This window comes from Diplotaxodon limnothrissa, linkage group LG23 (genome assembly GCF_057381915.1).
Source record: "Diplotaxodon limnothrissa isolate DT_005_m linkage group LG23, D_limnothrissa_male_GT1.1, whole genome shotgun sequence".
Classification (NCBI taxonomy): Eukaryota; Metazoa; Chordata; class Actinopteri; order Cichliformes; family Cichlidae; genus Diplotaxodon; species Diplotaxodon limnothrissa.
The window spans coordinates 4,452,042-4,476,391 of record NC_140617.1 but is presented as its reverse complement, the minus strand read 5'-3'; the positions used below and the strand labels follow the sequence as shown (position 1 = coordinate 4,476,391).

At 41.7% G+C, this 24,350-nt stretch overlaps 2 protein-coding genes across 3 annotated transcripts in view; one reads left to right on the top strand and one right to left on the bottom strand.

Moving 5' to 3' along the window:
* The window catches only part of agbl4 (AGBL carboxypeptidase 4), a 348,823-nt gene that overhangs the window by 120,551 nt on the left and 203,922 nt on the right, over positions 1-24,350 (top strand). For both annotated transcript variants that reach the window (XM_085349015.1, XM_085349016.1), the window contains exon 4: positions 15,678-15,772. In XM_085349015.1, the coding sequence (XP_085205141.1) occupies positions 15,678-15,772 (95 nt within the window). The remainder of the gene's footprint in view (positions 1-15,677; positions 15,773-24,350) is intronic.
* LOC146607319 (general transcription factor II-I repeat domain-containing protein 2B-like) lies at positions 20,434-21,865 on the bottom strand. Its single transcript, XM_085347726.1, has 2 exons — positions 21,850-21,865; positions 20,434-21,500 (listed from the first exon to the last, which is right to left on the bottom strand). The coding sequence occupies exons 1-2, from the start codon at positions 21,863-21,865 to the stop codon at positions 20,434-20,436; spliced, it is 1,083 nt and encodes a 360-aa protein (XP_085203852.1).

Sequence of the window (24,350 nt, the reverse complement as noted above, 5' to 3'; positions counted from 1 at the left end):
TTTTTTTAAAGAGTGGTGTCAGCACCGTGTGCATATTAAAGCTCATATTTATTCCGCTAGCCAGCATGGTTCCTTTGCAGAATTTGCAAATGAATGCAAATATGGGTTTCCTCCCTAGACAGCTTTTGAAAGGTAGTGGTTACAGGAAATGGTTTTCAGTTTCGCAGACAGACATAATTTTGGAGGAATGATGTCTTAGTTGATTTCAGTTTTTGGTCGAATAAATATCTGACCTCGGCTTGCTCTCGTGATTTTTGAGGTACTTTTCTGATATATTATTGTAGCGATTGCAGTACACGTTACTTGCAGCAGGTCAGTTTTGTTGTTTGAGTACATTCATCACAACCCAACCTGTAGCTTTCTGAGCAGGTGGCGAAATGGTTTACAAAAGTTTACTCCATCTATGACTTTATTCTTCCGCTCTGTGCTCATTGCAGGAGTTTTTCAATACAACTTTATTTAGGGATCCAGCCTCGGAAGTACTGTCAATTAGTGCTAGCAAGAATAATAATGAAACCATTTAATTGCATTAACATAATGCCTTTGAACGATCATTACCAAAAATGGTTGCGATAATAAAGCAATTACTATTTTGAGACAGCAATTAGCCTGGCACGTTTCTCCGATGCTATAATTACTAACAGCAAGAAGAATGTGGATGGATGTATGTGCTGTAAGTTTGTGAAGGAGCTGGAAGCAATGGGGAAGATGAAGATGAAGATGGGCAAGATAGGCTGTCAAAGACCGAGCGTATCATTCTGAACATGCTATTCCCCTCTGACACATCCACAATAACCCCCAAGAGAAGCAATCGCTTGCCTGTGTCCGCACACAAATTTCGATGTTGTTTAGCGCACATCTCTCCATTACGAAAGATTTTTTTTTTGTTTTTTTGTAACGGACGAGATGTTGAAACGGAGGGTGTGAGACGGAAGGAGCGAGGCAGGCATGGATGGAGGAAGGGAGGGAAGAATGAGAAAGAGAGATTGGTTTTCATGCCTGGTAGTCAGCGAGCCTGTAAATCTCCCAGGAGCGTAGTGGAAGACAGCAGAAGGTTGATAGTCATCCATCACTCCTGACAACCCCGCTGCTCTGGAAGGGCCTGACAGCACAGCCCTGCCTGAGAGAGAGAGGGGGGAAACACAAGAAGAAAGATAAATAGAATGAGATGCTGCTTGCAGAATGAGCAAATTAACTCTTCCATGTTTAAAGCAGAAGGCGAAGTGGAAAAAGAAGGTGAGAAGATAAATGTCTTGAGGGAACGGAAGGAGAAAAGGGGAGAAGTGCAGCAGTTGGCTTTTACAGCTCCTGCGTTCATCCCTCACTGAGTGCCTATGGCAGCGGCAGTGATGCTACTGAGGGAGTGGAGGTCGACAGTCTGGAACTAGCTCTGTCCTCGTCGCAGCAATAGAGCAAGAACATGAGGCTCTATCTGGGAAAAAACGTGGTAACTTGTTTTCTGCAAGTCGCCTTTTTAATATCATGGTATGGAATTAGTAATAAATTAGATTATTTACTTTCTATTGTTGCCTTGGAAGCTACTGTTATCTTTCTAAGGCAGGGTTTAACCATGGCAATGGAGCCTTTATTAATGTTAGTTTAGATCTGTTTCATGTTGAAAAAAATACACCAATATTCATGAGTAACTTCTTTCATATAAGGTGTGAAACAGACAAAATCCTCATTTTGCAGATGATAAATGGTTTTACAATGAATATGAAAAAGGGTGATGACATTTGATTTTATTCTATTTCTTACTTAAATTTGCTCTTAAAGTAAGATATATCTGCTGGAACTAAGTACAAAAAGAAAGTACTGCTCTGTTGTCACGAGGAGTGGCCACAGTGATTAGCTCTGCGTGTTTGACAGGGTTTTATTTCGGACGCCCTTCCTGACTCAAGGAAGATATGATGGAACAAAGAAAATAACAGAAATGTTCCACGTCATGCTCATATACAACTTTTGCACTGTTTGAATTTACACAGTTCATTAAACGTTGAAATGAAACCACAATTTTCCAGAGTTGACTGAGTCATCTAGCATCATTACACAACACACAGTACATCATCCACCCGTCTTTTGTACCACTCAGGGTCACATCACATCTATTTACCCATTTTTGCTCTGCCCTAATCTCCTTGGATCAGAAGGGTTGTTCCAAACACGTGTTGCCAACAGGGAAGTTATCCTATGGCAAAGTCAACACTCATTAGATGATATAATTACATTTCTCCCTTCACTTTTCTTCTTTACTTTTTAAATTTTCAGATTTTCAGATAATATCGGGCTCTGGAGAGTCAGAGAACTTGCTTGACTTAAAAGAAAGTTCACAGATTTGCCAACTATTAGCCTATCAGCACAATGGGCAGGATTAACACACAATATCATGTTGTTGAAGCTGCATGCCGCAACATGTATCTTTTAAACATCCGGTTGTGAATGGGGTGGAAGGATGAACTGTTTTTACGAGCTGACAGTTTTCTCTGATATCAGGCTAACAATTTCGTCTTTAGAAGACACGTACAGAGTCGTGTCAAATGGAAATAAAGGATACTTTCATACTTGGTGTGTTCATGACTTTGATGCTAGGCATCGGCAGGATGGTGATAATAGGGGAACTGGATGGAGCCTTATTATAAGAGAGAGGCCAAACAGCCTGTCAATTAAACAGACATAAAGTCTCCACATATCTGACAATCTCTGGCTATCTGACCATGACGCGTTCTAGACATATCGACTTCAAAATGAGCACTCGTGTGTGCACGCACGCACACACTATTATTATAAAAGCACAACATGGATGTGCCATCCTTTAGTTGACTACCTATAGTCCTCTTAAGCTTGTGCACTGTGCGGTTTGGTAGCTAAATAAGAGCAATAAAAGGTGTTTATCTGTTTCTCATTGTTTGTGCGGGCTGCAAAATATGCATTCCCTTGGTGTTCATCTGAACAACAGACTGGACTGGACTCATAACTCAGACGCCCTCTACAGGAAAGGGCAGAGCAGGCTGTACCTGCTGCGGAGACTCAGGTCGTTTGGAGTGGAGGGCCCACTCCTGAAGACCTTCTATGACTCTGTGGTGGCTTCTGCTATCTTTTATGGTGTGGTCTGCTGGGGCGGCAGCATCTCTGCTGGGGACAGGAAGAGACTGAACAGGGTGATCCGAAGGGCCAGCTCTGTTCTAGGATGCCCTCTGGACCCAGTGGAGGTGGTGAGTGACAGGAGAACGGCAGCTAAGCTGTCATCCCTGATGGACAACATCTCCCACCCCATGCAGCAGACTGTGACAGCACTGAGCAGCTCCTTCAGTGGGAGACTGCGGCACCCACGGTGTGGGACGGAGAGATTTCGCAGGTCTTTCCTCCCCACTGCTGTCAGACTCCATAATAAAGACTTTAACTGATCAAGCACACACATCCACACATGTGCAATAATACTAAGTGCAATAATCTTTTCTGGCATCGTTGTATTTTTACTCAGTTGTATATAGCATTCGTATTCAATTTTTATCTTATTGTATATTTTTATTCTATTTTATTCTACTGTATATAGTATATTATTTTATTCTATTCTGTACAGCTGTGTACTGTATTTATTCTTATTGTATTCTAATTTTTGCGTCATAACTTTTGCACTGTCCACTTCCTGCTGTGACAAAACAAATTTCCCACGTGTGGGACTAATAAAGGTTATCTTATCTTATCTTATCTTATTCATAACACAAAGAGCTACCGTTTTTCAGTTCTGCTGTTTGTTAATCTGCGTGTATGTATGTGCCATATGTGGCTGCGTGCTTGTGTCTGTGCGTGTGTGTGTGACCTCCATCAGTGTCTGGAGGGTATTGGCTGTTGTTGTCACTCAGTACGATAGAAGCCCTAATTAAAGAAGTTCCAGTTGTACATCGCTTTACAATGGAAGGGGGAGATTGCCTTTCAACTCTTTGCCCAATGCAGAAACTTCCTCCTCCTCTGGCTGAATAAAAGAGTCTGATACAAAAAGCCATGAATGCCTAAACCAAACAAAAGCTCTTTAAAAGACTGTCACCATGCTATCTGATATCTCCTGGAACAGCACTGCTTTGAATAAATCTTTTTCAGTGAAGGAGGGAGAAGGAAATTAAAAGCTGACATTTAAAAGGCTGCTGCTGGGACTCGTGGCCCCCAGGATCAATAGCTAGGTATCTCACAACTTCCCCCGCATATTAGCTCACTTTTCCACAGGGCATCTCAGACTGAGTACAAACACACCAAAACTACTTTAGGAATATTACTGTGTTGTTTTGCCGGTTTGCATGTGAAGGTTGGCTGAGAAGCAGAAGGTGGCAGGGCACAGCCTCTTGCTCTGCGTCTCTGTGTTTGTGTACCTGTATTGCGTTTATGGGGTCCCATCTTCCTCCTCATCCTTGTGTCAGCACCTTGGGTTGACATTGGTCATTGGGGACTGAAACTGTCAGCAACAACATTACACTGTGGTAAAGAAGAAAAGGCGGGAAGGTAAGAAGGATCAGGAATAGCAAAGTGTGTGTATGTGTGTGTGTGTCTGACTACTGCCTGTGTAAGTGACATTGCTGACATTTAGTTGCACTGGGTGACATTGTCGTCACACGACTTTCTGAACAATGTGTCAAGTTATGTATAGCAGACTTACTGAAGGTCATGCATGTTCTCCCGAAGGAGTCATGCCTGTCTGTCTCGTTCCTAACATGTAAATGTGCGCGCACTCAAACAAACACACACACACGCACAAACAAGTCCCGCCTGTGACCTCCGTCCTCTCCCACAGGCGCTCAAACTGTCCCTTAGTGTTCCCCTGTCATACTGTTATCCCCACCTATCCCCACCTGCCTTCCAACCTTCCTCACTGTAACCAGGCTTTGCAGCAGCTTAGCCACAGCTGAGCTGCCCTGCTTGAGCAGGCCTCCGACACAATGTCACCCCGGGGAATCACCCCAAAAGCAATGAAAAGGTCTTCCTGTTCTTCTGTAAGTGCTGGAATAAGAAAGTAGAAACATTTTAGATAGATTCAACTGCCTTTTTCTTTTACAGTTGTTACCTGTGTCTCATATACATTCAGCTGAGTGGCCTTGCTAGTTTGTGGACCATGTTAGGCTGAAATGAAAACTACAGTTTATTAAAACTTTGGGATTTATTTTCAGAGCTTTAACCACACACTCTTTTGGTTATTGTAACAATGTGCTCACTGAAGTAGAGGCAGATGAGAAAGTAGCTAATTAAAAATGTATAACTGGGTCCAACAATATGGACAGTCAGTCACTGAGAATGAAAGTGTTCTTACATTATCTAAGCTACTTTATTTGGACTAGAAACCTATTTTAATTAGACAGGAAACTGCAAGTATATAATCTTTTAGGCTGTCTGTACCCTGTGCTTTTCCTCTAAACAATTTGGGTTTGTTTACAGCCTGTTCGTTGCCTCATTGTGCCTATTTATAGCCATATAGTCTTTACAGTGTTAGCAACTACTTAGGAAAGTGTGTTATCATGTTGTATTAAATTGTAGAAAGCTTATTTTAGGTGCATCTTCATTCACAAAGGCTCACCGCAGTGGATGGCTCGGCATATCTGATTTGCTAGATTTGAATTTTTATCTATATCTTTACCACAGATGCCCTTCCTGACGTAACCTCCGAGGGATTTGTGTCTCCTCCCAGTCTTGAAAATCTGACATTTCACGTGTTAGACGAATGTGTAATTGTTGTTTTTCCACACAACCTACACAGTGGAGCCACTATAATCTGTTAAATTGTATTGTCATGTACTATTATAGAAGTGATGGCAGAGCGTGTAAAACTGAAAACTTTCATAGAGCTACGGCTAGCACAGCTTCTTTCCAGAGGTGTTAACCCAAGTGACAGGTGCTAAATTTCGTTATCTGTCCATATCGTATCAGTTTTAAATGGCACCTGCCAGGAAGTGACATCGGTTACTGAAACACACTGAATATTCGGGTAACTTGCATAATGTTCTCACAGTAAAGCAGAGCAACTGTGACATGCACTAGTACTGCCTTAATTGTCACTGATACAAGAGTAAAAAGTTCTGCAGTATTCAGAATGGCCCAGACTACATTCCTCATTTGCACTTACATCTTTTCATTTATATTAAAGATGCTCTTACTCTTTGGGAAATGTTTACATGTTTTCAGTTCTTCTAGCTAATTTAGTTAATAAGTAAATAAATAACACAGTTCCAGATTATCATACTAATCAGTTGCCGGTTGCACACTGTCAGTTCCAGTGGTTTTTCTTGTTCAACACAAATCATTACATCAGGTGTCTGCAAACATTTTCTTTAACATTGTTGTTATGATGAGCTACAGTCAGCCGTTATCAGTCATCATTTCACTGCTTGGTTTCTACTTCCAACGACATGTGCAGCAAATTTCTTTACACAAATATGAAATATGCTATAAAAATGTTTTTTTTTATAATGAAATAAAATCCAACTCCTCACATTAATGCATTAGGATCAGTGCAATGCATCTATAGTTTATATTAGAGTTGTTTTATACCTCCGTTCAGTAGACATTTTCACATTCTTGCCATTGGTGATCTTTTTAATTGTAACTGATTAATTTAGACTCATTCAGTTCGTCTGATATTATTTAAAAATTGTTCTTTTTTGTATCAAATAGAATCTGTTTTAACCATAATAATCTGCACTATACGGTTTTTGCATTTATGATTGGTTGGGTGGAACTCCAGGTGTGTGTGTGTGTATTGTCCTCCTAGTGATGTCAGTTAGTCCCACCACTGTGAGTAGCTGGCGTGCTGTGCGTCACTGATCAGACTGATCAAAGACAACAAGAGGGGAACAGGCAGAGCTGCCAGCAGCTATCAGCCTGCCTATCTCTGATGGCTACGGACAGGCCTCACAGATCTGCTCGCTCGTGTTACGCTGTCACGAAATCACAATGCAGCCAAGGTGATTCAGTGAACCACAGTTTGGCGAGGGTTGCAGGTAAACTTCGCCTAATGTCTGATGTTGTCTTAGCCGAATTGCTGTTTGGTTTGTTTAGACCAGCAGACAGAATTTCGTGTGCAGTACTGTGGGAGTAACAATGTTTCTGCGATTCAAAGTAAAACATCTCAATTTGCTCCAGTGTGAGATTCCTTGGAGCAGTTTCAGTTTTCAGTTTCTTGCACATAGACCCATCAGCACAATGGATTCCTGCCAAAATTATAATAGCACCGTCTCCCTAAGCTGAAAGCCTCCTGCAGTAACAACATAGACACTCTGCACATTAAAATCTTCACTTATATCTTTATTTCTTTGTGCATAAAACAAAACAAAGAAAAATCAGTCTAACAGGTATTCTCACCTGGTTTCTATAGAGCTGCAAAAACATTTCAGTGGGGATGCTTAGTCATGCACCTGTTAAGTTATCACAGGTTTATTTAAACCATTATGTTAGTATACATCAGTAAAAAGCCCTTCTTTTCTTGGAAGCACTCATTCTGTTTTCTTTAAAATGAAATAAAATCCAACTCGTCGTATTAATACATTTTGATCAATGCAATGCATCAGTAATTGAAGTTAATAAACCTACAGGTGTTTAATTAGAGTGCTTTTAAAAGTCTGTTCAGTAGCGATTTTCACATTTTTGCTCCATTATTATGTTTCTCCTCAACCAACACCGCCCAGAGGACAAAGTGCTCACGCTCTCTGCAGAGGTCTTGATCTACACATTTAGAACGATTTCTTTAATAATTCATCCAAACTCCTTCCAGGAAGGAATGCTATCCGGCCACACGCTGGATCAATGGAGATCAAAAACAGCATTTGGTCCTAAATGCAATCCTATCCCAAAGCGGCTCCAACGGGGCTATTTTAGTGCCAAGTCCTGTGGCCGACCGACTGCTAGTGGTCTCCATTTAAAGGTTAACAACGAGGTTGCTAGAAATCAGCTTTTTAGACATGTATTTAAAGCCAGTTGAATGAGATGTCTGTTCTTTCTTTAACACTGATGCACAGCTCACACTCAAACACCTGCGACACTGTGCTCAGATGAATCAGTTTCAGAAGAAGTGCTGAATTCAAGATTCAATTTTTTTTTCTTTTTGGCTTAGCAGGGAAGCATTTCTTGAGTCATTGGTTTTGATTAACTACCTCATTAAGTCCCTGCAGATACATTATAGTTATTTGCTGCTGTGAGAGAGTGAAAATCTTACTTATTGCACCATTAAGGTTCATTTAAGTTTTGCATGTCGCATGATTCTGTTAGCCAAATGAGGTTCAACTGGTATAATCCAGACAAAAATGCCTTCATGCCAGGTTTGTAAATATTTCTTCTCATGACAACATTTCATGTAGAACGGTCGTTTGCAGAAATCTTATTAGTCTGATTCTCGCATCCCACGCTTAAGGATGTCTGCTGTCATATCTATAGGGTGTCTCTGCGATGTTTGTGTGTGTGTGTGAGAGAGACACCGCAGAGACACCTGTTCCAGCTTGCCGTTCATCAGTGATGAGGACGGTGCAGGGTTTTGACACGCTCTGTGGACATGACAGCTCAGACAGGATGGATGTTAATCTCTTCTAACTGCTCCCAGCCTAATTAAATCTTCCAGGGTAGCACACATGTGCAGACGGTTGCGCGATCACCAATACTCAACACACGTGGTGACTTCTAAATTAGTCTTGGTTGTGAGTAAGTTTTAACGATCGGGAGAATTGGCCCCGCAGCACTTTGTTTGATTCTAATTCTATGAAATTCTGTGTGTGTGTGTGTGTGTGTGTGTGTCAGACAGAGAGTGTGAAAGGGAGAGACAGAATCTGAATTATAGTTACTGTTACACTATACTCATAAACACACAGAATTTTACTGCTTTTTTCGGTAGTTTGCAACGTTTAAATATGCAGCGCTAATTGAGACACATGCAGGGTAGCAGTAGCACTCTTCTTTTTGCTGTGACTTATATAAACCAAACTGGGATGGTTACAGATGCACCAATCTGACTCCTTCAGTTTTTTAATTTTTATTTTGCATATTTGCACGTGTTAGTTACGTGTGTCTGTGTGGAAGCTGCCATTGAAATGTAATTTCCTGCAAAGGATTAATAAAGGATCTCTATCTACATTGATCACAATAATCTTGGCTTTGTCTATCCATCAAAACTCAGTACTGATCGATTAGCAGTGTTAATTTATTAACCCGTGTTTTTTTACTCAAAGGAAAAAAGAACAGGAATTAATCTCTTTCATTTTTTTATGGCAACGCAGCACCGGGCTCGACTTAAATATTGCTTTTCCTAACTTTGTAAAATGCGATCTAACAACAAAAAAATACAAAATTAACTGGTGTTTATTACTAAAATCATAGATAACAAATGGACAAGGAGAAATAAAATAAAAAATATTTCAGTATGCTCATTGTGTGTGCAGTGGAAAGGTGAAGTGGACAATATATTGAAAATGATAGTGTGTTATGTGTACACCACAAGTGTTACACTAAACTTAATGAAAGTAAGCATGAGTGAGTAGGAGAGAACAAAAGCATCGTCATTTCAGCTTCTTCAGCCATGTAAACATTATCGCAAACATACAAGAGAGAAGTCGTTTGTGTAGCCAGCGTGAAATACCTCACAACTGCTGACCTCTTGCTTTTAACTATGTTAGCTCTCCTGATGCACTGTTGCTGACATGTGGCATGTTCAACACTGATCAACATGGAATTGAATTGAATTGATTGGCACCATAGATGGGCATTGTTCAACAATCAGTTGACCAGTCTAACCTGTTGAGCCAGATTTGGATGGAGATCAGATCTAAGTGTAGGATTGGTGGATATCTGTCCACTGACATGACTTAGTAAACAGAGAAATTCCTATATGGTCATATCATATCACTCACGTTTCTCTGCAATGACTCCAGGTTTTCCTTGTTATTAATTTATATACCTTATTTAAAGGGTACCCATCAGTCTTACCTAGAGCATACTGTGAGTAACTCGGACCCCACACAGTTGTTTATGGCTTTATTTGTGACCAATGTCCCAGCGTTGTCAGCTCTCCAGCTGTCCTCACACACACCTCCTCTTCTGGTCTCCGACCTCGCTATAAAAAGGGAAAGACCTTGTTAGATGAATCACCTTCACCTGTTCCTCCAACCTCCATGGCACCGCCCGTTGAGCTCACTGCACCACCCCTCATGCAGCTGAGCCAGGGACCACACCTCTGCCACACATACAGTGCTCTGCATTTTTGTAGTCTTTACCTTACAATATTAAGCACCTTGATGATACTATATCAACAAAATAATTTAATCATCATTTAAAAACTGCACTTTGCATTTACTCTGGTTATCTTTGCCTAATATTAAAATTTGTTTAACAATTTGAAACATGTAAGTCTGACAAACGTGCAAAAAAGGAAACACAGCAATGCTCAGATGTGCTCAGGCTTCGCTCAAAAGTTCACATCCACACTCAGATATCATGCTACTTGCACATACTTACTGTGCTGTGTTGTTTGTGTTTGCTGGTGAAATGGGTGTTTCTCTGGTACAGGGGTCGGCAACTCTGGGCACACGTTCCACAGCTGGCACACGAAGGGTTAACTGATGGCACGACCATAGCTGGGCTGGTTATCCAGCTATGGTGATTTTTCGTTTTTATGGGCCGATCGGGGTTTTTTGTTAATTTCTAATTAATATTAATTTCTAGCATCAGCTGATGTTTGCTGGAGCCACAGCTGTAAAAGCTGCTGGTCATGATGTCGATCTGGATATGTGGTGAGAGGGAAACATGAAGATGAAACCAGGAGATGTCCTTACTGAATCATCAGAGCTGAACAGGTGATGGAGAAACAGGTTTACCTTTTAGTTAACATTAATGAGTTGAAGGGAAGTTATGAACTGTTTCTGAGAGACAAATAACACCAGGATCCTTTTCTAAGTAGCTGACAGCTGGTAACTGTGCAGGGGCGGATCTAGCAAAGTGTTGCCAGGGGGGCAGGTAGGGCATTAACAGGGAAAGGGGGGCACAAAGAAATACTTTTCTTTCTTATTCTCATTTAAAATGTCTCGCTTTTAATAAATAATTATCTGAAGCTTACAACCAAAGTTTTTGTCTGATGTAAAATGTATAGAAATCATACATATACCAACAAGACAGACATCACTGTCACAACAGCATTTGTTTTCATTCAAAGGCTTTATGGCTTTTCTTATAATACTTGGTGGGCCAGTCTCTAGTCAAAATGCCCGGGACTAAAATTTTGTGCCTTATTATGCGGTGCGACTTATGTATGAATTCCGGTTGTGCTTACTGACCTCGAAACAATTTTATGTTGTATATGGCGCTCAAAAATCTGTCAAAAATGATTTGGTATGACTTTGGTAAGCTATGCAGCCGCTCCGCTTGATGGATTGTCGGAGCATTACGGCTACCGTAGTCAGGAGCCTCGCGGAGAAATACGTACTGTGTTTCAACATAATATTACCGTATTGTGTGTGTATAAGGACCCCAAAATTGCACCTGTTAAGAGACATGCGTATGAAGCAGATTTTAAACTCAAGGCTATCAGTCGCACAGTAGAACATAGAGCAGCTGCGAGCGAATTCAGCATTATTGAATCAATGGTACAGAAGTGGAGGAAGCAAGACAAATGAGTTGAGTAAAGTTTGACTTATCTGACTGTTTTGTTTCACTTAATGCGCCTTATAATCCAGTGCACCTTATGGTCCGAAAAATACATCTAACTTTTGTGGATATTATACATGGTTATGCTCAGTATATGTCAGCCCATTCCCACTGGAAATGCCTTTTGGCTAAACTGTCAGCAAGGAATTTGTATTTGCACTGTTAAATTTTTATATAGCTTTAATGCACATAAAAAAACAGCTGCTTGTTTAAGTGAAAATAAATTGATGGGTTATCGTCAAGCCTCTACCAAACATCTGTTGTTACGCTACAATAGCAGATAGAGATCCAATGGAATAATGTAACCCCGAATGTTGAACGTGGTAATACACATCTTCTTTCATTTGTCTGGTACGTAAGTGGTCCAGTGATACCCTGCTTTTAACCATTCCTCGTGTTTAATAGATTACACACTGACTTTCTAATCCAATTTCACAAATCAAAAAGAGCTGGAGACTTGTATTCCTCCCTGTCTACCTACATACCAGTCCACCTGTAACCATGAGTCCATGCAGCAAAGGTAGTTTCCATTCCTATCCACGATAGCTTTCTTTCACCCCTGTTTATCTCAGTTGTGCAATTATCTTCCTGTCACTTTGTCTTTCTGTGTGTTCTGGTGTATCTACCTGGCTACTTTTTTTCTCCTCGCCTGTCTCTCACTCTCGTTTTGTGTATCACTGTGCCTGTGATTAAGTCGTCTATTTCTTCCTTATGCCCGTGTCTCTGTCATCTGTCCAGTCTTAGCTCCCTCTGAGTTAAACAGGCCGAACAAATAGATTACAAACAGTGGGTAGAGTGAATCTAAGGAGGAAGACAATCTGAATTTGTTGTGGATAAAGAATGAGGAAAGAGGCTGTGCAGTCAAAGAAAGCCAGTGGAGTCAGAGTAAGGCTGTATTTGCCTGAGGGGAAAAGGCTGAAAAGTAGCTCTCGCAACAGATGTGCGGGGCAGTAAAGTGTAATTGAAATGCCAGCAGCAATGGTCTTATCTCCCTGCTACAGGAGCCTGCTGCCAGTCTCAACATCAGTTAGATGTCATTTTACCTAAGTCTGAATCAGCCTGCCACAATCCGCAATCCCCATTCCTCTGATGCTAGACAGGAAAAAAAGGGGAGAAATGAGGGGGAGGGAGAGGAGAAAGAAGAGAAGGGAGAGAAGGGTGGGGAGTCTGTAATAGGATTTCAGTAGCATCCAGTTAACTTCCACCACCTGGACTTAGTTGGTAATTTGATATGCCCCATCAATAGGATTCATTTAGCTCACCGCAGCATTACCATTGCCATTCATTTAATTTGACTTTTTCAAAAATATATTGATTTATTTCTCCCTCCACATTTTCCCACTCGTCCTGATCCTAATCACAGTGGAGGAATGAGGGAAGGGGTGTTCCAAAATATTCTAGCTGTAAAAAGTAGACCAGACCAGAGGAGGTGAAACGCCAGACACCATGACTTTCCTCTGCGCTCCAGGCAGAGCTTAATGTTTTGGGCCTGGCAGCATCCCTATGGGGAGAACCATAATGTCCTCCCAGATTAGAGGCTGGCACTCCTCGGAGCTGCTGCCTTTTATCGGGAACTTTGTTACCACAACATGGGATCATCTGCAGGATATTAAAGCTGCCTTATTTCCTAACTGTAATGTTAATCTTTTGTGATTTTGTTTGTTATCTGTGTTGCTCTGACAACCTCCATCTGAGATTTTTCTTCAGTTACAGGTTTATATTTTTCAGTCTTTTTCATGCAACATGTGGCAGAAATGATTGGAAAGGGGTTGTTTTTATTGCTTTAAACGTCACGTCTAGCTGGATTCTAATAATTATAATCACATACAAACCCAGGCTTGTGATGGTTTTGTGTTGAAAAAAGGTTTTTTGTAAAATTGTATTCTGCCATTCTTGAAGGCCGGACAGGGTGTTAAGTTCCTTTTTCTTAATCAAAATGCAAAAAAAAAATTTTTCTGTGTATTTGAACGTCTCATATCTTTACAGCTGCTGATTTTCTCATTGTCTTCTTCCAACCATCGTTTTTGCATTATATTTTTTCACTTCGGTGATATGTTGCACTACTACAAACAAAAAACCCGAAAGGGTATTTTAGATAAACTAAAATAAAAACGAACCTTTATGCTACAGGTACGTTAGGGAAAACAGTGGTTAAAGACTGTGGCAAGACCAAAATTATTGCAATCAAGCAATAATCTTACACTCTCATTGCCTTTGAAATGGTTGCTTCCAAGACAGGGACAGGGCTGCAACCACCGCTTCCTTGGTGCAAGCGTTGGCAGTTCGTCTTGTAATTGGAAGGTTGCCGGTTCGAGCCCCGGCTCCAAGAGTCTCGGTCATTGTGTCCTTGGGCAAGACACTTCACCCGTTGCCTACTGGTGGTGCTCAGAGGGCCCAGTGGTGCCAGTGTCCGGCAGCCTCGCCTCTGCCAGTGCGCCCCAGGGGGCACTGACAGAGGCGCACTGTGGCTACAATGTAGCTGCCATCACCAGTGTGTGAATGGGTGAATGACTGAATGTAGTGTAAAGCGCTTTGGGGTCAATAGGGACTAAGTAAAGTGCTATACAAATACAGGCCATTTACCATTCGCTTTAAGACGTTTCACCTCTCATCTGAGAAGCTTCTTCAGTTCAAGGGTCAAATGGTGGAGAGTCCCAGATTTAAGCCCTATGGGAGTGTCTCCCCAAGAGGGACATGGACCCCCTATTGATCCTCTACCTAATCACACGAGCTGAGGTGTGAAAACGGGCGTAGGGCACAATCAGCTAAGGTTTCAGGTGAACTTATTGTGAAACCTAGCCCCACCCTATCATGTGACTTAGTGAGGTCAAATGGCCCAGGATGTGAGTGGGAGTTAAGGCGTCTGGGAAGGGATCTCTAAACTGGATTATAGATGGCAGACAGTTGGTGTCGTAAGTCGGCGGTGGCTTACCTTACTCCTGGAGGGAAGATGAAGGGAGCATCCCAACCATCTTTTAATCAAATTTTGAATTTGGGATCTCAGCTTGACAGAAAGGTTGCCAAACCATGTACTGATACATGTAACAGATAACAGAGTCAACAGCTGCTGTAAAAGTAGTATAAAAAATATAGTTCAATCACTGATATAGTTTGCGATTGAATGGGCCAAGTTGTCAGTTACATACAATCAGTTTTTTCTAATATTATAATTATATAATAATAAGTGTGATAAAAAAAAAACACATCTGATACCATCTGTTACAAATCTGTTTCCATTTTCATACAGAGAAATTCACGTTAAGCAGAACTGAACATCGACTGCTTCCACTCAAATCCCAGCCGAATTTCACAGATCTGAAACTGAAATTCAGAATTTCCTCCACAAACAGTGACATGCATCGCAGATGAGTTGCATTCATCCGTGCAAACTAATTCGTATTGATTCCAACATGTTGGCGATCTTTCTGCATTTAAAAATTAGATGGCAGTTATTTGCAAACTTTCTCCAGTCAATCTAAGAGTGACTGAAGTTTGTCCAAGTTGGTTCCAATTGCTTGGAGACAGGTTGAAGTTGCTGAATGCTTATCCTCTGGGCAACCAGGTGGTCCCTGTAATTACTTCCAATCAGTCACCAAACACAAAAAATAAATCCTTGCATCACTGGAAACTAGACATTTTATTCAGTTGTGACTAAGCCATAAAACTCATCAGAATTACTGCAATTATATTTTTTTAACGTACAAAACGAATTAAAGTTAATCTCTACACAAGCACACAGAGGCTCCGTGTTCGTTAAGTTAGGGAAGTGTGTCTGACGTTGTTTGATTTATATACCGCATTATTCTACTGTTATAAGACAGACTAGAACACTGAGAGTAACAGAAAAAAAATAGTTAAAATTATACACTCTTTGAAACTGAAGCTAAACTGATTTGAAAACCAGAATTTAAAAACTAAAAAACACCCCTTTAAAACGCTTATGATTACTCTGTCAGGAACCCACTTGTCTTTATGCTGCTACTAGCTTTGAGAATTTTTTATGTTTTTTCTTTCAGAGGGTGATTTTCAATGTGGTCAACTTCTCCAAGACAAAGAGCCTGTACAGAGACGGCATGTCCCCTGTAGTGAAGTCTACCAGCAGGCCAAAATGGTAAGTTTGCAACGACATAAGCAGCATTTCTAGAAGCAATATGTTAAATAATTAGTGCTCCGATTGTTGTTTAATATTGTCCTACTAGAACAGAGTATTTATAGACTTTCTGCAACTTTGAAATACTTTTCTTCTCCACCTGGCAGCTGACCCACACATTCCTAAGCACATAGACAGACACACACACACCCTAAAGACTGATACTTTAGATTTCCAGAGTGGATGCGTCTGGGTGCATTAGCATGTGATCCATTGGTTGCCAGTATGATGGCTGTCTGATGTAATAACGCTTGACTGATGGATGCAGAAATGTGTGTGTATGGTTGCATGCATATATATATATATATATGTGTGTGTGTGTGTGTGTGTGCGTGCGTGTGAATGGATAGGTATGGCAGGAGGGAACAGGGAGGGTGCGGTGGGGTTGGGCGTAGCGTCTGCCAAGCAGACTGGTGTATCCAGTGGGGCGAAGAACAGGATAGCGTGATGAAGTGTTGCCATCCAAGAGAAGCCCTGACATCTGTCATCAGTTGATGGAGGGCATCCGCAGAAACGCCAGGCATCTGCCACCCTGAGCTGTGTGCGTCTGCTAGCCTAGCGCTCGCACCGACCATGCCGTAGCATGCCGGTCGCAGGCTAATGGGAAGAGACAATGGGCACGACACCAGAGAAGTGGAAAGATGAACTGCTGTCTGCAGTACAGTACAGAACAACACGATGCAGCTTAGCTCGGCCTCCTGGCTCCTTCTGTTTTGATTTTATGTAGTAGTTGCAAGTTTGTCTGTTGTGCGTGTAGGGGTATGGCTTTATCACAGCGCACCAGCCTCTCCCATTGTCTCCTCCTGCCACTGACTGATTTACAAGTGAAGCTAGCAGCCGTTTGCTTTAAAATCTGTGGGGGGTTTTTTCAGGTAAGTTTATTTATACTGCCAAATAGGCTACTGTGACGACAGTTTAAATCCGCAGTAATTTATATGATAATTTCAGGTAATTAATGTCCCAGGTGACGAAAACCTGGTTCTGCATAGCCTTAACTTCTCATTTGACATAATCTTGAATTGCTGAGGAGTTAATCTGCGCAGAGCCCTCATTGGGTCATTTAGTTCCCAAAGCTTTTCTAAATACACTAATCATGCAACCTTGCCCATGTTTATGTTCCAATCAGCGCTCATAAAAAAGTGTTTAAGTGACAGACGCAGCAGGAGGTGATGTTACTGAGGCCTGACTCCATTTACCTCCTCAGGCTAATACTGTTTTAACCACTCCTCTCAGCACTGTGGCGTCTAAGGGGGCATAATGTCTCCTGCACTCGTAGAGATATTTTCCACTGTCAGGGGCGTCCAGGACCACAGCTGACATTGTTTGTGTCCCCACAAAGTGGTCAAGATGCTTTTAACACAACCTCCTCTATTTGACTTTCCATGAGCACAACAAAGCGCAGACAGCTCCTAAAGTAGCAATCTTCTTTTTGACAGCTACAGATATGGAATAAATAAAAAGGCAGAGCATGGAGAGCTTCGCCTGTCTGATCCAAACTCACACAAGACAGGATGAAGAAGGTACGAGAGAGAGAAAGAGAGAGAGATGGAAAGAGAGAGGCAGACTTGCAGAAAAAGACAGAAAGGATAGAGGAAGAAAAACACAAAGTACAAGAAAGAGATTACTGAGACAGGTAGACGGGGGAGGGGAGCGGGGAAAGGTTGCCCTCCGACTCCCACCGCCCACCACCCAATGTCTGTATTTATCAAAAGAATCGTCAGTATTAGCTCAGGAGTTGAAGCCTTTATCTCCCTGTGCAGGTGCCTTATGTCCTGGGGCCCCAGCATCGCTTGGTGCTAGAGGCTGCAGGGCTCAGCTGGCTTCGGCTAAGCTGGGCATTTCAGAGAGAGACAACTGGCAGATTACAGTCCAGCAGGACGTTTGTTGCTACAGGTGGAAGGATCTGTCCTCCATCCCTTACTCCATCCCTTTTTCGTCCATGACTCCTCCAGCTGTGAGCTGACAGGGGTCACTGTATTTTATCACATTGAAACAGAGCTATAGGTTGCAAATATGTTGTTGAATAAACTAATTTAAAATGACTACAGTTTACATTAATCCTTATATGATTGCCAAGGAAGTTTTTCAAGATTGAGTTGACCGTCAGCTTTAGCAAAGAGGTTCCTTTTGTCTTATCATTTGTGCTTTATTTGGTACTGCGATTTGGCTCGTGGAATTACAAATCGATTTCAAGTTCAGTGTTTGCAAGTCAAAGGAAATAGAGTGAGCCATATTTTCTCATACTAGTCTGTCGAGCACAACAGCCCCCTTGGTGACACTAGGTGCCAACCGCACTCCCTGCGGTCTGCTAGTTGTTAGACTGCTAGAGCAAAGAATTGCTCAGCATCCTTATTTTCTGGGATAAGCTAATTAGAAAGTCAAAGAGCGTGGTGTAATGCAGCTGCTGGAGGCCAGAATGCCGTGGGGTGGGGTAATGGCCAAGACGGTTGCATGAGACTGACTGCATCAACCGGCAGATGCCTCATGCAGAGTCTCGTGTGGGAGTGGGGTAAGACTAGAGAGCACAGGACAACGGCACAGAAAGTGGAAGATATTTTCAGCCTTGCATGAGAGGGCTACTGCTAGCAGTTATTTTTGTTTCATTTAACATGCAGATTTTAAAAAAAGTTTAAATGTTAATAATAAGTCACGGAGTCCAGCGCAACCACTTCAGATGTCTTGTTTTATTTATCCAACAGTCCAGCCCCCAAACATCAGTTTGTAGTGTAAATTCTCACATTTATGAACCCCAGAGTGGAGACTGTTTGGTTGATAAGTGATCGATTAACTTTATGATCAATAACTCTGATCTGGGCTACGATACAGCAATTAGTCTAGCAACTGAGTGGCTTTATAACCAGCCAGCATCATAAATAAAGTTTGGTTTTACAAATTCTTTAAGCTTTACACTGTACAGCAGATAATTTAGATTTTACATTTGTTTTGGATATTATTGGGAATTTGAATTCCCCCCAAAAAGATCTGCAGTGTGCCTTTTAATTAACTTTCCAGTTTTTCGACACTCAGTAGGTATATGGATAAAAATAGCTACACCTCTAACTGAGCCAGCAGATGAACAGTCAGAGTTGGAGGAAATAGGTTGCCAAATATTGCTTCTAAAGTTAGAACCAGTCAACCTTGGGCAAGGGTAAATGCTTTTTTCCCCTTTTCTTTATAGGAGTCAACAATAAAACAGAAGCCTGCTTTTCAAGCAATTGTGCTCAGCTCCAAGAGACAGACAGAGTTAGTCAGTCGATGAGTCAGTCAGCGTCGTTTTGCTTCTCAGCCACAATCCTTCCTGTAAGCGTGTGATGCAATAGCTTAGTGAAATTCTATTTGGAGATGTCTGTCTCTCCATCCGGGTGAGTGTTAGCAGTAATTGTTCTGTCAATCAGCAATGCTGCTTCTCGCTTGTTTTCCTCACCACCTGGTATGTCCTGGCAGAGGGTGAGGGGCAAGGAGAGGTGAGACACGGGGAATAAAGGAGAAAGGATACCTCCCTCGCTCTATGTGCCGCTCCCTGCTCACCTTTGGATGTCTTTACAGTGTTATATTTGTCCTCTTATGCGTCCGTTCTCACCTCCCTCTTATGTCCCATGTTTTCCTTGGTTTGTCTTACTTCTGCTTACTTTAATTCAGTTTTTCTTTTATGTTCATTTTTCCCCGTTGTCTTGTCATCTCAACTTTTTGCATAACTTTAATGTACCGTATTTTTCGGACCATAAGGCGCATTAAGCGAAACAAAACAGTCAGATAAGTCAAACTTTTCTCAACTCATTCTTCTTGCTTCCTCCACTTCTGTACCATTGATTCATTAATGTTGAATTCTCTCACAGCTGCTCTATTCCTATGTTGTTGCAGTATATTAATGACTAACCTCGTATTGTGGATGGATTATCTCAGTTGTTCTCCTGACTGAAGTTTGGTCCGTTTACAGCATCGTGACATGCAATTGCATTTGTCCCTAACCATCGGGAACCCTCTCTTTAACTTTTATAGAGTGGAAAAAAGGTTAGCGTTCATCCTCCAGCTTCACTGCGTGTGTGTTATGCTAACATAGCAGCTGTGTCACTAACGATCATGAAGCACATCATTATATACCAGCTAGCCCAGGGGTGGGCAAACTTTTTGATTTGTGGGCCACATTGAGTTCTAACATTTGACAAAGGGGCCGGAACAGGAGTAGATAGATGGCATGCTTTGAAAACATCACCTCATTGGGGGAAAAATACACATCTTGGGATATGGAGAAAACATGTGCTTTAATTTCCAATGAAAATGAAGAAAAGCATTACAATAAAATCTCTGACTTCGAAATGAGCCTTTAAACACTGAAAATCAAATAAATGAATATTTTATTTTAAAGCACTGAAAGTTCTGTTATCCTTCAGGATATCACATCACTCTCCTCCTAACTCTTTTTTTTTTTTTTCCAAAAACGGTAGGAGATGCAGATGTACTTGTCCTGTTCCTTTTATTCAATTTGTTTCCCCGGTGCCAAAAGTCAACAACGACCAGTGCAAGGACGAAACAGTTGCAGCAAGTCAGTCTGTGAAGCGTTATAGTTGATCTGCGCGCACTGTTCATTTTAACAACGTGCGTATCACGGAGAGACACACATTTTAATGGGAGCAGTGTTGTTGGTCTCCTTTTTTAGCCAGCGCATCAAAGTCTGGAGTTAGTTTTGTTGTGGCGATTCTCAGGATTGATCTGAGGTGTAGGTCTGTTAACTTGGATCTGTGGCTGGCTTTGTTGATGTTCATGACGCTGAATGTCTGTTCACACACGAAGGTAGAGCCGAACAAAGCCAACATCATCTGCGCTCTTCGCCTTAGATTTGGAAACGCGGCATCATTGAGTGAAGCATAGAAGTCATTTAGTTTCAGAGAGCTGAACTTCTCTTTTAAGGCAGGGTCAGACTGAAGGTCGATGAGTTCGAGCTGAAGCTCCTCTGGAGCTGTTTCGGGGTCTTGTGACAGAGGAAAGGCCACCAATTGAAGTGACCTGTCAATTTTATCGAAATCCAAAAACCGACGGCAGAATTCTCCGTGCAGTGCATCCAGTGACTCACTGTATTTCTTTACTTTTGCTCCGGCCTCTTTCAGCGTGGCTAGTGTAGGAAAATGAGTGAATGACTTGTTCAAAATCTGCCTGGAGAATAAAGCCAGCTTGGATTTGAAGGCTTTCACGTTTGTGTGCATGTCATGCACAAACTGCTCCTTCCCCTGCAGTTTCACATTGAGCTCATTCAAGTGTGAAAATACGTCTGTAGCAAACGCAAAGTCACACATCCAGCTCTTGTTGCTCAGCTCAGGAAATTCATCAGTCTTCCCCTGCCGCTCCAAAAACACGCCAATCTCCTCTTTGAGCTCCCACACTCGTTGAAACACTTTTCCCAAACTCAACCAGCGGACACGGGAGTGATAAAGCAGGTCCTGGTGATCCGCATCAGTTTCCTCCAGGAACGCAATGAACTGACGGTGCTGAAGTCCCCGTGCGCGTATGAAGTTGACAAGTTTCACCACAGGATTCACAACATGATTCAGCTGTAACACCGATTTACATAGAGATTCCTGGTGGATGATGCAGTGGAGGAAAATCACATCCTGGTCAGAGTTTTCATCTTTCACTTTATTCTGGATTCTCCTCAGCAGGCCAACGTTTTTTCCCGTTAAATTTGGAGATCCATCTGGTGACGTTAACAAGCTTACTCCAGGGAAGCTTCATGTTTTCGATGGCAGCAGACACTCGTTCAAACAAGTCCTCTCCCCGTGTTTGTCCTTTCAGAGACTCCATTGTCAAAAACTCCTCCGTTATTTCAAAGGTTTCGTTGATTCCTCGGATAAAAATGAGGAGCTGAGCAGTGTCTTTGACATCGTTGCTTTCATCCAGTGCTAAAGAATAAAAAGTGAATGACTTCGCCTTTTTGTTTAATATGCTGGTGATATCTTCATCTATTAGTTCTACACGGCGAGTCACTGTCCGCCGTGATAAACTGATTTTCTCAAATTTGTCTTTGGTCTCCGGGCACAAAATACCTGCTGTCTCTACCATACATTCTTTTAAAAACTCGCCCTCTGACAGTGGTTTGCTGGCCTTTGCTATTTTGAATGAAAGCATAAAACTGGCCTTGGTACTTGACTCTTGAATGGCAGTTTGACGGTGAAAAAAACTTTGCTGAGCCTTCAAATTAGCTGCCAACTTCTCAGCAGCAGATTCCCGTTCTTTTGTTGAGAGCTTGCTAGCATAATTTGCGTGCTTTGTGGCAAAGTGACGGCTAATATTATACTCTTTAAAAACCGCCACAGTTTCTTGGCATATCAGGCAAACAGCAGATGATCGGTGTTCAGTGAAAAAATATTTAGTTGTCCACTCCTTTTTGAACACTCGACATTCTCTGTCCACTTTCCTTTTCTTGGGACCGCTCATCTTCATAGAGGGGCGGTAGGTCACAGGGTAAAGTGCAAACGTGGAGTAATAGGCCTACGCCGCTTCACCTCAACAAAGCCAATATATCTAGAGTGCGCCATCTAGTGAGGAAACATCAGAATTGCAGGGGAAATAAAACATTAACAAGGTCAATTTATTAAATTTTTTTCAAGTTTGGCGGGCCGGATCAAAACGTTTAACGGGCCGCACGTGGCCCCCGGGCCGTAGTTCGCCCATGCCTGAGCTAGCCCAACTTTAGTAAACCTACAAACCTCACTGCTGTTTAGTTTTCTGTCTTGATTTATGTTGGAAGTGATAGCAGAGCTATAGGTTTTAATTTATTCAAAAATCTCTCAGTCAGAACATGCTATATCATGGTCAAAGGAGCTTGCAAAGAAAGCTCCTTTGACTACGATGACCTGGATGACTGAGAACCTTCACAGAGACATGCTATATCATGTTTAGGTGGAAACTAGCAAGCTAACTTCCTGCTAACTTCTAACTGTGTTAAATTTCATAAATTCTGTTTTCATGGATGCCTGGATGTTAAACTTAATTGTTACACCTGGTAAAGCAGCAACGCTGATCTTTTTTTTTTTAAAAAGATGAAAGAATTTAGACCGTTTTTAACTCTTAGTGATGCCGCAGTGTTCGTTTGACTTTGGGACATGAAGCGGACTTTTGGACTCAGATTACTCTGCGAGGCTCCTGACTACGGCAGGTGTAATGCTCCGACAATCCATCAAGTGGTGCGGCTTCATAGCTTACCAAAGTCGTACTAAAACATTTTTTGACAGATTTTTGAGTGCCGTGTACCACATAAAATTGGTTCGAGGTCAGTAAGCACAACCTGAATTCATACATAAGGCACACCGGATTATAAGGCACAAAATTTTAGTTTTAAGTGCGCCTTATAGCCCGAAAAATACGGTGCACGTCTTCCTTCCCTCAGCTGCATTTCAGGTATTGGGATTTTCAATGGCTCTGTAAACTGCGTTGTCATAATGTCTTAGTAAGAACTCATAAATAGCCTCACTGTTTATGTTTCATATGCTTGAAAGGGAAAAAAGTATCAGCCACTATAACTGCTATTTAAATCCCCAAATATCGGTACTGGTATTGTTCTTAAAAGCACCTGTTTACCCATCCAGAAGATATGGAGTAACAGTAATTTTGGTTTACCACCTACCAAGTATATTAATTTTTAATTTTTTTAACAGCTGAAAACTTGACAGCAGCTCATCCAAGACCTTGTCTCTCTGCTGCAGCTTGAAGACACTGTGAGAGTGAAGTAAAATTATAGTGCTGAGGACTGGAAGTGAGTTGAAAGTCTTACTGTAGGGTGACAGTTTTCTGGGGTTTTTCCAGTAAAAATGTCCCCTTTCACATACAAATAGCTACGTAATGCACAGTTAATCTTTAATACCTGGTTATAAATGCAATAATATTGACTGGATTTGAGAGGATTTGTAGCAACAAATATCCAAGTCAGGCGCTCCCATTTCACTCGAACCAACAGTTTTATTGTTTATTGTGTTTTAAAATTACAATTAAGTTTATTAGAAATGTAGAAAAATAAAATCACAGAAAAAAATCAGCACCAAACTGGGAGAACTAGCCCTTCTTAGAGTTTGTACTTGTAAGGCCTGCAGTACGAAGGAAATTGCACCTGTCAAGCTCATAAAGAAACCTCTCATCCAGCACCTGACACACATCCCAGACCTCTAACTGCCGTAGCGCTGAACTGAGCCATTTGGGTCTGAAAATGTGTAATAGTAGCGAGGGAGATGGTCCCTCTATCGAGGACAGAGTGTCAGGCAATGAATTGAAGACAGACAGACTGTAAAGCTTGTGCCAGAACCACAGCAGAAAGGCCTGACTCCTCTTTACATTCAGTGTGTCCGCACTTCCCTCTCCTCTTGCCGCTCCTCCCCAGCCACTGAGCCACTTGCACAATTAACCATGTGGCATGCCTTTTTAATAATAGACCTTTTAATTGTCGGCGAATGAAGAGTGATGTAAAATAGCTAATAGCTTGTGCTAATTAATGGGGGAATTGAACGCTTGTTAATTAAGGGCAAACAGGACAAGGACCGGCTCGGGTAATTTG